The 14,308-nt window shown below is 38.0% G+C and overlaps 1 protein-coding gene across 14 annotated transcripts in view; it reads left to right on the plus strand.

Annotated features, from left to right (window-relative positions):
* Positions 1 to 14,308, plus strand: part of KIAA1217 (KIAA1217 ortholog) — a 1,295,419-nt gene that overhangs the window by 843,205 nt on the left and 437,906 nt on the right. For 10 of the 14 annotated variants that reach the window (XR_004538150.1, XR_004538149.1, XM_033931366.1 and 7 more), the window contains one exon: positions 9,051 to 9,131. The exons of the other annotated variants lie outside the window; for them this stretch is intronic. Coding sequence is in view for 8 of the 10 variants with exons in the window: in XM_033931366.1 (XP_033787257.1) it covers positions 9,051 to 9,131 (81 nt within the window). In the remaining 2 variants the exon portion in view is untranslated. The remainder of the gene's footprint in view (positions 1 to 9,050; positions 9,132 to 14,308) is intronic. 14 annotated transcript variants of the gene reach the window in all.

Raw genomic sequence — 14,308 nt, forward strand, 5'->3', positions numbered from 1 at the left:
GGTGTTGCTGTTTCATTCAGATCTTTGGGGGATGGGAGGGTGTAAGTGACCACTGGGGGAATGAGGAGGGTGTCGTGATTTAGTCTCGCTAGTTGTCATCTGGTCAGTTTGGGTACCTTTAGGGCCCTTAGATGCTTTGCCTTTTCATTACTTTTTAATGGTGCTTTTCAATTAATGTGGCTGATTCAGAGCATTTCACTTCAGATCACTAGTCCCCACCTAAGATCCCTGACCACCTACCTCCTGACCATAAAACATCCCCAACCCCAAAAATGACCCCCTAACAGACCCCAGCCCCACCCCCTGACCCCAGAGATGAGCCTCCAATCTCCCACCTCTGACATCCAAAACACGAAATCTATGGTGATCTTATAGATTCTCTGCACTCCCTTGCAGTGATGTAGTCAGGGTAAATGCCACTCCTCCCCCGCTCTCTTTCCCACCCCCTCTGCCGTGTGGGCTCCCTTCCCTTTCCCTTTTTAACTTCTCCGGTGTAAGCAGCATGCCCACATCGGTGTAAGCTTGCCCTTTGACGTCACTTCCTAGGCGTGGGTCCTGGAAGTGACATCAGAGAGAGTGCCGATGCCAACAGGGGAAGGTAAGGGGCGCGCACGTATAGCAAGGAGAGGAGAGGGGGAGGGGTGCCACACCCTTAGAAAGACTGCACCCAGGGAAGACCCCACCCCGCCCCCTTTACTATGCAACTGCTGCCTTGACACCCTCACCCTGCACCCCACCCCATGAACACCCCAAATAAAATTCATAGTGTTTTAACTGACTCCTCCCTTCTTCCCCATGTACCATGAAATTGAGAGACAGGAGCAATGCCCACTTGCTCCTGTCTCCACACAGCTGTCTTGCAAAGTGGTAGTTTAGCCGTCCAAATAAGATAATTTTTGGCTTTGTGTGTGCACATGTGTTTCTTTTTTGTGTTTGTGTATATATGTGTCTTTGTATTTGGGTGTATGTAGAGTATGTATTTCTATGTGCATGATGTTATCTGTGTACATGTTTGTCTATGTGTGTTTTGTTTATTTATATAACATAACATAATAGCAAATTTCTAGACCGCATAACCTTTAGTTCAATGTGGTTAACAAAAGCTTATGCTATGGGAAAATACAGAGATAATGTGATGCACAGAAATTTAGCTAGCCCAAAATTTGGAGAAAAGAAAAGTCTTTAAAAGTTTTCTGTAATGTTTATAAGATATAGATCTAATCAATAATGGACGGAAATCTTTGTCATAAGAAGCAGCTTGATAGGAAAGACAATGCCCATGATGTTTCTTACTTTTACAGCCCTTTGCTGAAGGAAACATAAATAGGGCATGAGATTTTCTACTCTTCTCATGTGTCACGATAATAAATCTATCAACAAGATATGATGGGGCAACACCAAAAGCAACTTTATAATATAATATAAACTTGATAATCACCTGGGCCTGCACTGGGAGCCAATGTGACTCACGATAATAAAGGGTTATATGAACGTACTTCTTCAGGCCATAAATCATCCTTACAGCTGTATTTTGAACCAAGGTCAGTCTAGCCAAATTTGTGTGTGTGACTTTATGCCTATGCCTATGTCTACCGTTGGCCAACCAACAGACGGATGGACTCTCACCAATAGGCACTATCAATTTGGCGAAAAATACCTAAAAATCTTTTTTTTAAAAAAGATTTTCATAAATTAGTTTGTCTTTATTCAGAATATTTATGATGTTGCTGCATGAATGGTAGCCTATATACCTTTGGAAGGGCATTTTCTTGGTTATTACACTATGTAATAGAGGTTTTGGGGCATGAATTATAGTGGGTTTGGGGTCGCTGAATTCAAAACTGACCTTAATTTTTCAGTATAACCCTCTCATTGTGGGCAAAAGAGCATTATAATGCAAAAATTAACATTTTCACTATATTTTCTAATGCTTGGAGTAAATGTTATAACAATCTCTGAAATATTAAAACAGTTTGCCTCAAATTAGATTTTTAAGCTAAGGTATTAATTTTAATGATGTAATAATGTGCTATATAATTATTATGGGTGAGGAGGCGGAGCTGGAATATGCAGTTCTCTGTGGGCTTATTGCATCATCAGCAATGTGCTGTATTGCATCATCAGCAATTTTCAAGCTTCATCAGCACAGTTGAGATTAAATCGTTGATTTTTGTATCAGGGTTTTACTTCTTAGTTATAAAGTTATTGCTTTTGAAACATTTTTATTGTTTTGTTAGTATAATGTCAAGAAAGTGTGAGAATCACCCTGACGTCTTCTGTTATGTATGTGGGGAGTATACAGTTAAGTCTCAGAAGAGAAATATGACTTCACTCATAAGGAAAACCTATGAACTCTATTTTGGCTGCAAAACTGGAGATCAAGATAAGGTTTGGGCACCTCACGTGTGTTGTAAATCTTGTGCCAACAACCTTAGAGCATGGCTGAAAGGCATGCGTCCATCGATGCATTTGCTGTTCCAATGGTTTGAAGGGAACAGAAGGACCATTGCACAGATTGTTATTTCTGCTTAACCAAAATGTCTGGATTTTCCTTGAAAACAAAGAGTCAAATTCAATATCCTAATCTTGAATCTGCAATATGACCTGTGCCTCATGATGACAATCTTCCAATTCTGAAACTACCATTATGACTTCTCATGCTATAAATATTTGCGATTTGCTCAAAAACTATACATGATAGGAGAAAACTGAGGCTATTTTCATACACAGGAAGTCAAATTCTATAAAGTAAGCTCATTTTCTTCTTGCCCCAGAAAAAAAGTTAAAATTTGTTGTGCAGTGTTATTAATTGCATTCATGTTTAAGCAGTGCTTCTGGTGGCGAGATAGACCTGCTCTATCTCTGCAGATTGATGCTGCTAGGCACTGCTTATATAAATCTTCTTGTTCCTCTGCAGGGCTTTTCCTACTGCAGTGCACAGGGACTGCACTAAATCTGAGATGCTTTGTGCTACCTAGGCATAGAGTATGCTGAGTTGTGTGTGTGTTAATGGGAACTTGTCCTCTATTATCTTTGCACTACATTTGAAGGGTAATTCTTTAAAGGAACGCTTACATTTAGGCCAGTGGTTCTCAACACAGTCCTTGAGACACACCTAGCCAGTTAGGTTTTCAGGATACCTACAACAAACATGCATGAGATAGATTTGCATTCAATGGAGGTGGTACATGCAAATTATCTCATGCATATTCATTGTGAATAGACTGGTTAGGTGTATTCCAAGGAATGGGTTGAGGACCTACTTCTAGTAGCCTATTCTATAAAGAAAATGGTGTGCATACTTTTCTTTGCAGAATACCATGTACCTAGAAATAAAGCATAATCACATACACCTTCCATACAGGTGATGAAAATCACCATACCTAAATCACAAAAGAGTATGAGTAGATTATAGAATTCTATAACTAACCCAGGGGTTCCCAAACCTGTCCTAGACACTCCTCAACCAGTCATGTTTTCAGGAGATTCACAATGAATATTCATGAGTGAGATTTGCATGTAGTAGAGGCAGTGCATGCAGATCTCTCTCATGAATATTCAGTGCAGATACCCTGAAAAGCTGATTGGCTATGGAGCCCCCAGAATATGCTTGGAAACCATTAATCTAAGCAGTCAATATTCAGCCTGCAGTACTGAATATCCAGGGATAAGTAAAGTTGTGCTGGCTGCCTGTGCTTATGGGGATCCCAAATGATAATCAGCTGGGACCTATATAAGAGTTTCTGCTCATGTGCGGACCCCTCTCCCCTTCCAGTCCCAGTGCTCTCTTCTTTGTCATATTTTTATCTCCTGATCACCTAGCCTAGTTATTCCATTGACAATCATCAGTCAGGACCTACGGACCAGAGTCCCTCAGACAGGGTTACCATATGGCTCCATAAAAAGGAAGACAGATTGAGACATCTAGTTTTTTCTTCCAATGGAAGTAAAATCCCGATGTTTCAATCCATCCTCCTTTTTCTGGAGCCATATGGTAACCCCAGATCCTGCAACATATGCACCTTGAGTATGGTCAGGGAGTGTCGGCAAGCAAAGCCTGTGACTTCTGCTCCTTGGTTGGGTCTATGAATATTACCTGTACAGCATCGCCAGCTTCTGACAGATCAAAAACTAGATCAGAGCCCAGATTTCACATGACTTGCATAGCAGTACTATTCAGCCACAGGGAGAGCCTCTTATTAATCAGGTTAATTTCCTAGGGATGTGGGAGGAGACAGAGGAAGGGGACAAACTCAGAATAAGATAGCAAACCATACTGGAGATAATTCTATAAGTGGGCATCTCTGTATGGATGCCCTGATGCCATGCAGTGGGTGCCCAGATGCTGTTTTAGAACACTAACATAATCTGGTATTGGAGGTGCCTAAAATCTAGGTACTCAAGATTACAGCAACTGTAGACCTGGTGTAACTGCAAGCATCTAAGTGCAGCAAGAGAGCACATTACTTACAGAATTCAGTAAGATGTGGAAGCCCCAACCCAGGCTCCACCCATGCGAATACTCTCTTTGCATTTATACATTATGGCGCTCATTTTCAAAGCATATGGATGTTTCAAAAGGCCAGATGATATCCATATGTTTGAATGTCCAAATCCTGATTTTGCAAAGGCAGAAAAGGGAAGCCCAACACTGCACTATGTCCAAATAGCAAGGGGGTGTGTTTTAGTAGGGACTAGGAAGGGCCTGAAATCTGGACCTCTAACAGCAATTACAGGGAAAGAAACATCCGTGTCTAAAAAGTAGGATTAGTTATTTAGCCCTGTTTCAGGAACATCCAAGTTACAGAAAGAAGCGCTACTTGAGCAGCTACCCACTGGAAGGATTGACTCTTCCTTTATACCCCAGTTGCTGTCCTCCCTATTCCCTGAAAGTGAAACTGGAAGAGAATACCAGGTGTCATGACAACTTGAGGTATTATGGACACCCCAAGGTTGGGGGTTCAAGGTTTCTGTTTGTGACCCTGGGCAAGTCACTTAATCCTTCACTGCCCCAGGTACATTATGACACGGTGACAAAATTCATCACCGTTCCCGTCCCCACGGATAACCGCGGGAAATAATCCCTTGTCATTTTCTAGTGTCCATTTCAACCTCGGTCCTTCTACACCAGCATTCTTCAAAGCAAAGCATGCAAGTCAGTGGTTGTGCCCAATTATACTCTGATTCTTCCCGCTCTCCTTAAAGAATGACATGAAGATGGTTTCCCGCGGTTATCCGCGGGGACGGGAACAGTGATGAATTTTGTCACCATGTCATTCTCTACATTAGATCAGTGGTCTCAAACTCGCAGCCCAGGGGCCACATGCACCGCCAGGTACTATTTTGAGGCCCTCGGTATGTTTATCATAATCGCAAAAGTAAAATAAAACAGTTTCTTGATCATATGTCTCTTTAGCTATAAATTACAATATTAGTATTAAGACTTAGCCAAAAGGAAAGATTTATAAACTATAAAGAGTTTTACCTCATGCAAAATTGTCATTTCTTTAACAAGACATTAACTATTTTTTTCTGAGGCCCTCCAAGTACCTACAAATCCAAAATGTGGCCCTGCAAAGGGTTTGAGTTTGAGACCACTGCATTAGATAATTGTGAGCCCACTGGGACAGATAGGGAAAATTCTTGAAGTACCTGAATGTAAACCATTTTCAATGTGGTTGTGTAACTACAAAAAAGGTGGTAAACAATCTCCTGTCCCTTATCCCTTGACCAGAAGCAGGTCTGAGGAGCAGACCACTGGTTAGTGCAGGAACCCACGTTCAAGTCTCACTTCAACTCTTCTTTTTTTTTTATTGTGAACCCTTTAGAAACAGAAAAAATTTCCACAGTACCTAAATATATAAGATACCTGTAAGCTTGAAGGCTTTTGAAATGGTATATATTCAGGTGCAGTAGGTATTTTTCTGTTCCTGAAGGGCTCACAATTACAAAAACAAAGCATTAAGGTGGGATTTGAACCGTATTCCTTTGGTTTACAGTTCAGCGTATGAACCACAAATCTGACCCTCTGCTCTGCATGGTTGTCTGTGTGGTCATTTTCATAACATTAAGCACTAGTACACTTTCTGTCGGTCCAGAGTCTCTGAAATGAACTGTGAGGTTTAAATAGTCTGTATTATGAATGAATTACACAGTCCCTTTAGTATCAAACAGTATTAAAAAAATATTAAATAGTAGTTTTAATGAAAATTATTGAAGAAATAAAATTTATACTTAATGTTAGAAAAAAAAGTAGGGAGGATGGGTTCAAATCAGTGATGTGAATATGAGTAAGAGAAAAGAAATGTCTTTCTCTTTGAAAGAACCCTGGATGGGTGAAAATCTAATACTCAATATTCTGAGGCTTGTCCCCGCCTATAAATAGAGAAAAAAAGAGAAAAGAAATTATATCCAGTGTCACTTTGGTTTATTTTGGTGGTTCTATATATTGCATTTTCATAACATAACATAATAGCGGACTTCTATACCGCATAACTCTTAGTTCAATGCGGTTTACAAAAGATTATGCTATGAGTGAATACAGAGATAATATAATACACAAAGAATTAATTAGTAACAAATTTAGAAAAAAGAAAAGTTTTCCAAGAATGCTGCTGTAAAGATGTCATATGTCCCTTCTTTTCTCCATTCAAAATTTGGATGTTTCAGTTTGTAAAATGGATGTTTCCAGCACATGGATGTCCATCTCATGTATTTTCAAATAGGCTGACTTGGACGCCCTTATTCTGACTTGTACATTCTTTTGAAAATGCTCCTCCATGCCATGTAATATGCTCTTATAGGATTGTGCCTAGGTGCTTTTGCTGCCATTTATTAGACATACCAGTGTACGCTTCCCACACGCATTGCAGGTATTCTGTACTTTCATACATGCAAGTGGTACTGAAAGGTGGAGGCTCGGTTATAGTATTGAGTTCCCAAATTTATTAATGCTTGATATACTGCCCATAGTGCTATCTCTGAGTTGTTTACAGTTAATAACAACAAAATAGTTGTAAAAAGTAAAAAATAGTTGTAAAAAGAGAGAGTAATCCTTATGTAAAAAGAGGGGATAATCCTTACGTTCTGTAGGTATGGCATTGTTGAAAACAAAGGCCAACCCTAAACATGTAGATACGAATGCCATGACTTTTATAGGAGTCAAGTTATGGAATGGCCTTGTTGGCCAGATTAGACAATGTGGAGAGAGGAATTCCTTTAGGAAAATGTTGAAGACCCAACTATTCGTTGAAGCATTTTTTTGAACAAATGATTTTATGTTAGACTGAATATGTATGTTTTGATGATATTGATGCATTTTCTAGGCAATTGATTTTATGTTAGACTTAATATGTCTGTTTTATCTTCTTATTTTTGTATGGATTCTTAACTTTTTATGTAAACCGTGGTTGGATAAAAACGGTTTAGAAATTTTAAAAATAAATAAATAAATAATGGGCTAAGAGGAACTACATACGATAGGATAGTGGAAGAAGTAGGAAAATGTGGGGCTAGTCTGTGCTACATCCAGGCCTCCATTTAGTCAGGCTGAGATAACAAAGAATAAAAAAGAGATGGAAGTAGGAAGACAGGGGTAGTTAAGAGGTATAGATTGGATGTTGGCTGTAGGCATCATTAAATAAGAGCATCTTGAGTTGGGCTTTAAATTTATCTAAAGATGATTCAAGTCTTAGATGGGTAGGGAGACTGTTCCAGTGATAGATAATATCTTGTGGTTGATGGTTATAGAATTGCCTCCATTATCAAGTTTCAAGTTTATTAGATGGCTTGATTAACCGCCTTAAACAAAGTTTAATGCTTGATTTAAAGGTGTACATTTAAAAAGTTACATAGATTGGGTAACAAAACAGTCCATACAATTAATAAATAAACTTATTATGCTAAAAATTAACATTGTTAAACACAAGGTAAGGAGGGATGAAATACAATTTGTAAAGTAAAGAAGAGACATCAAAGGAAAATACAAAAGGGTAATAAGACATTTAAGGGGAATAAAATAAACAAAACAATAAGATAAAAGATTAACTTGCAAATGCATCTCTAAAAAGGAAAGTTTTTAACTCATTTTTAAATTTTACAAACTCTTTCTCCTCCCTTAAAAACATAGGGAGGGCGTTCCATGTCTGCGGTGCCGTACAAGAGAAGATAAATTGTCTCCTTGTATTGATAATTTTTAGAGAGGGAATGGATAAAAGATTTTGTTCGCTAGATTCCAAAATCAAGCAATATTACAGAGATCAGTAGTGGAGTTTTTGAAGAGTCAGACTGGGGTCTAGGAACCAGAGCTCTCTGTAGATATTTTTACATAAAATACTTTTTGTTTTCCGTAGTTGTTCTCAATGTAGTATCAAACAAAACTGAAGGATTGGGAGCTGGAATGTTTTAGCAGGTTGTCATTTTCATTTGAGGGCCCTGTCTAAAAATTCTTGGCAGTGATAAGCACAACCAGCATCAGGTCTTCCTTATTAATAGCTGCTGACTGTATTAGAGTACATTATGCAACTTCTCTACCACAATCAGGACAATAATTAGCGCTCTCTGTTTTGAAGGTACATTATGCAGATTTCACTCAAGACATTTTGATTCCAAGCACAGCCCTATACTGCTCCTCTGTTTTAGGTGCAGAAAAAAAAGCACTGTACAAGCATAGACCTCTTGCCTCCCTCCAGTCTTGGGGATGGACCATTTTGGCTGCCCTAGTGGTAAATGTCTGACCGAAGAGCTGAGCAGAATTTCTTCTGAACATTATGCTCTCCCATTGAGATATGAAATAAATAAGCACATCACCATGATTTGAATCTATAGAACATGAAGAAGTATCTGTACTCTCGCTGACCTCCTTTGAAATCATAGCTTCATACCTGCCCTTGAAGATACTTTCTGGAAGCACCCTGAGTGAATTGGTTTTCATCTTTCCTTCAAGCTGTGATTCCTTAAGCATTGCCTGGGTAATTCTGTTTATTCTTCTCCTTGTAACACTTTTCTCATTTCTCTTTTCCTCTGTTGCTTTCTCTCTCTCTGTTCCACAGGCTGTGCACTGTATGTTGGCCTCTCTCCATTCCGAGCTTGACATTCAAAGGTACTTGATGAAAATTGAATCCTGTCACAGAGTTAGTACTCTTCTTTCTTTCCTATGCATCCGTTCCAGGAGTGAGCCTATTGCTCGTAATAGAGAATGACACGGGGACAAATTTTTCCCCGTCCCCGCGGGAACTCATTTTCCCGTCCCCGCAAGTTCTTTTCCTGTCCCTGCTCCATTCCCACAAGCTCTGTTCTCATCTGCACAAGCCTCAAATACTTTAAAATTATAAGTGTTTGAGGCTTGTGCAGTTAAAGCAGAGCTTACAGGAATGGGACAGGGACAGGGACAAAACTTGCGGGGATGGGACAGGGAAATTGAGTTTCCACCGGGTTGGGGACAAATTTGTCCTAGTGTCATTCTCTAGCCTGTAACTTGGACTTGATTGCATCTGAACTAACCCCTTGCATTAAAGCAGCTTCCCTAATATCTTTGCCCTTTGTGTTTGCAAGCAGTAACAGCACCATGGGGAGACAAACGGCTTTGGCTAGCACATGTAACAGTTCTATTGATTTTTGTTGTCAGCGTGAATTTTTAGTCTGATGGCATGCCACAGAGAAAATGCTTTAATAATCACTACTAATGTGAAGACTCTAACCCTGAACTGTGCACAACTCATGTATAATGTTGCTTCTGAACTAAACCCGTGATTTAATGAACCAGTGACATCCACTGGTAAACCCTGCTCATTACGAGACCAGTTTAAACTCTAGCTGCTCTGATATTCCAGTGTTATGTTACAAACCAAATGACAGGTTTGAATGGTTATGAGCAAAAAGCTTCTGTGTTGAGGAAGATAACCAAGATGTGACCCACGGAGCAAAAAACTACCAAAAGTGGGGTTATAAATAACAGAGATAAAGGCTATAAAAGTTTGCAGGGGTATATTTAGTCAACTTTAATTTCTGAAAGTTGATCACAGTGTATATAAAACATGGTCAAAATTTTATCCGTAACTTCTTTTGGATTACAGAGATATAGATATTTTAATTTTGCTATTCAAATAAAATTTTCTGAAAAGCATACTTTTATATTGATAAAGATTTCTCAGTTTTAAAGACATAATTAGTCTATACCTGAGGCAGAAATTTTGAAGGATTATGCAGTTGACATCCCTATATCTTGTGGTTTAAAGAAGTCACGTACCCTACTTCTAGTACTTTTTCACTCGATGGGTCACAAATAGTTCCCGGAGACTCTTAATTCCTATCCATTTTCTCATTGCAAAAGAATTGAGCAGATTAAAGAATATTTCTGTGCTCCTTTTTCAGGCATTGGAAAAATGGCACTAATTGTTGCTAGGCCCATCTGGTCTATATGATTTTAAAGTTCTCCATAAGGAAGGTTGTAGCCAATTAACAGCCATGTCAAAGAGAGGCGAGAAAAAGCAACACAGTCAGAAAATAGAGCTGGAAAAAAATCAAGGAAACAAAGCAGTATGGTAAAAAATCTTTTACAGTGTACGAGGGGCTGCTGAAAAATTCCGACAGAACAAAAAGAGGAAAATCACTGCACCAAGTGTATAGCCCTCGATGGAGACTGCTCCAACTTTATTGGTTGGGCTGAGAACTTTTCAGTGGTCCCTCGTATAGTTCATTTGCTAGTACAAGGTCCCTGCCCAATATACTGCTCTCATATCAAGCAGCTACTTGGGATTCTGTTCTCCATCAATTATTTCTTACTTCTACCTCATATATAAACTTTAGAAAGCAGTTAAAAACTTATTTGTACAATACATTTTTCTAATCAACCATCCTATACTTTCTGTAATTCGCTGCCTGATGTTCAGCTTTTTCTTAATTGTTAACCACAAGGATCCTCATGGTTTTATGGTATAGAAATGCTATGATATGTTATATTACAAGGCCATTTTTCAGTTTGCATCCACTTCAGGGGCATGTGATGTTCCTTTAATGGAAAATCTTGAATTTAATTATCTACATTTCAAACATCCATTAATAAGATATAATCAGTTCCTTTCTGTAGTTCCAAAACTCTAATGAGCAAATCGGCATTCCCACATGGCTCATATAGCATAAGTTTTAGCCCATCAGCCAAGAGGTGACTGTGTAGTCCAAAAGCACTGTGGACATTTTACATAAATGCATAAACAGAAATGTCTAAACTAAGGTGCTCCTTTCACACAAATACTGCAGGTTGACATTGTTTTCTAAACGATTATGGACAGATGGGGTGCCATGTAGTCATAACTGTCAATTTAAACTAACTTTGTAAATCAGCTAGCTTTGGTAGCTCAAAGGTCTGTGATACTCGAGTGACTATGAATGATAGCCGTGGTCAACATTGACTTCCAATACTCTGGGAACTGTGGACCCAACCCAACTGTGGACCCAAACACTATCTTCTAGTTATCTCTTCTATACAGTCACTTCTATTCATTATCGCTATAACACCTCTCTTATCAACTGTTTTAATTAGAATTTTCTTTTTGCTTTGTAGAGTTTATAGAGCTTCAAAGGAATTTCTCTATACATAAAGATGGCGAAATAATATATTTATTTCTATATTTTCAATTCTTGTCACTTATGGAAGCTTCATCAATTGGGCAAACTAACTACCAGTATGATGTATTAAGAAACATTTGAGACCCTTTTACTATAGTGTTTATTTTCAAAAGAGAAAAGCATCCAAAAATGGCATAAAATAGCATTTGGACATTTTGGGCTCCTTTTAAGACAATATAGTCTTCTTCAGGAGTCCTTGTAGCCAGGTCCTAAGATGAAAACTCGTGGATAAAAATAAATATCCTAATAAACTGATTTTTTTCTCCTGCTCATGAGAACTTCTCACCAGTCTTTACCATAGCGGTCAAACATATCGAATGTAGCTGATAGATCAAACTGAAGCAAAACTGCTTGACTATCGTTAATTTGATTTATTTTTTTTTGTAATGAAGATAAGGCAATTCTAAGGGTCTTAACAGACCATAAAAAATCCAAAAGAATTCTATTTATTTTTTTTATAAAAAGAGATATGAAAATAAATAGGAAGCATACTCATCTGATAGCAAATTACCGTCACAATCATCATTTTAACTGTTTGTACTCTCCCCTACCAAGTAAGATGTAACGGATTCCATCGCTCACATATCTCCTTAACCATTATCAATATTCATTTTTCATTGGCAAGAATAGTATCATCTAATGTTCTTTGGATTATTATTCCTAGGTATTTTATTTCATCATCTTTCCATAGGAATGGAAACCTTTAACACTATGAACATTTAACGGGAGAACTTCAGATTTGTTCCAATTTATCTTAAAACCTGAGATGGTTCCAAAATTTTCAATCAGTTGAAGCAAAGAAGGAATAGATAATTCTGGATTAGTCAAATTCAACAAGATATCTGCGTAGACAGAAACTTTGTATGTTCGACCTGCATATGAGATTCCCTTTATAATCCACCGTTTGCTGAATTGCCAATAGTAAAGGTTCTAAAATAAGATCAAAATAAGTGGAGACAAGGGGGCATCCTTGTTGAACTCCCCTCTCTAATATAAATTTTTCAGTAAAAATGTTATTGATATATAGTCTAGCCCAGGGGTGGGCAACTCCGGTCCTCCAGGGCCGTAATCCAGTCGGGTTTTCAGGATGTCTCCAATGAATATGCATTGAAAGCAGTGCATGCAAATAGATCTCATGCATATTCATTGGGGGAAATCCTGAAAACCCGACTGGATTCCGGCTTCAAGGACCGGAGTTGCCCACCCCTGGTCTAGCAGAAGGAAAACTATAAAGTGTTTTTATCATTTGCACAAAACTATGCCCAAACCCAAACCATTTCATATATTGATACATAAAAGACCATTCAACATAGTTGAATGCTTTCTCGGCATCAAGAGACAGTGAAAAAGCTGGAACATCCAATGAATTTGCCAAATTAAGTACATGGAAAGCCAGTCTAGTATTATTAGAGGAATATCTGTGAACAATGAAACCCGTTTGATGCATACCGATGATATAAGGAAGAGCTTTTTCCAATCTAAGAGCCAAAAATTTAGCTAATAATTTCCCATCTACATTAATTAATGATATTGGCCTATAATTAATCACCATCATCAGGTCTTTATTTGGTTTAGGGCGTACTATTGTCAAAGCTTCAGCCATGGATCCAGATAACTGACACTTTGACAGTTGTGTTTGATATACTGTAATTTAAAAAGATAAGGTAATAAACTGGATTGGAAAGATTTATAGAATTCCACAGTGTATCCGAACCTATTTTGAGAGACTTCAATGCATTTTGGATTTCAGGAAAAGATATAGGAGCATCAAGGGAATCTTTTATGTGTCCCTTAATAGATTGTAAAAATTCTTCAATTTTGCTAGTAATTTTGGTATCTAAATCAGAGGAATACAGTTTTTTATAGTATTGTAGAAATTGGGATAGAATATCAGACTGCTTAGTATATACTATGCCCTTTTCGTCTTTAATAGCTGTGATCTTTTCTCCCCGTTTTTTTTAGCTTTAAGGTAATTTGCCAGGATTCTCCCTGCTTTATTTGAGTTATTAGACAGCTTGTTGTAGAAACAGATCTTTCCTGGCTAATTGACTACTAATGGTATTGCATTTGTATTTAGCAGCAATCAGATCATTTAGGACTCCTTTTACTAAGGTGTGCTAGTGTTTTTAGCGCACGCAGGAAATTACCGCATGCTACACCGCGCGCTACGCTTCTAGAACTAACGCCAGCTCAATGTAGCGCGCGCTATTCCACGCGTTAAAGCCCTAGCGCACCTTAGTAAAAGGAGCCCTTAATGTTATTTGATTCCATTGTGATATAAGTTTTAATTGAAGATTGTAAATAGTTTTTTCTAAATTAGAAAACTCAAGCCGCATAGATTTATGGATGTAAGCTGAATAAGCAATAATTTGTTCAAGCAACGTAACCTTAAAGGCATCCCATAGTTTCTTGAGAGATCTGCTCTGAAGCATTCATTTGAAAGAATTCTGAGATTTTAAACTGCATTTCCTCTATAAATTTTGAATCTGCAAGTAGAGAATTATTAAATTTCCAAATTGGATTTTCAACGTGTTCTACATCAAATTGATATTTAACCCAAATACCTGTGTGGTCAGTAATGATAATCGCTTTTATGAGATTAGTTTATGGTATTTGATTGCATTTTCTGTATGTATGTTTTTCAAAATCAATAAAAATAGAATTTAAACAAAAAAAAACCTGC

This window comes from Geotrypetes seraphini, chromosome 2 (assembly GCF_902459505.1).
Source record: "Geotrypetes seraphini chromosome 2, aGeoSer1.1, whole genome shotgun sequence".
In the NCBI taxonomy this organism is placed as follows: Eukaryota; Metazoa; Chordata; class Amphibia; order Gymnophiona; family Dermophiidae; genus Geotrypetes; species Geotrypetes seraphini.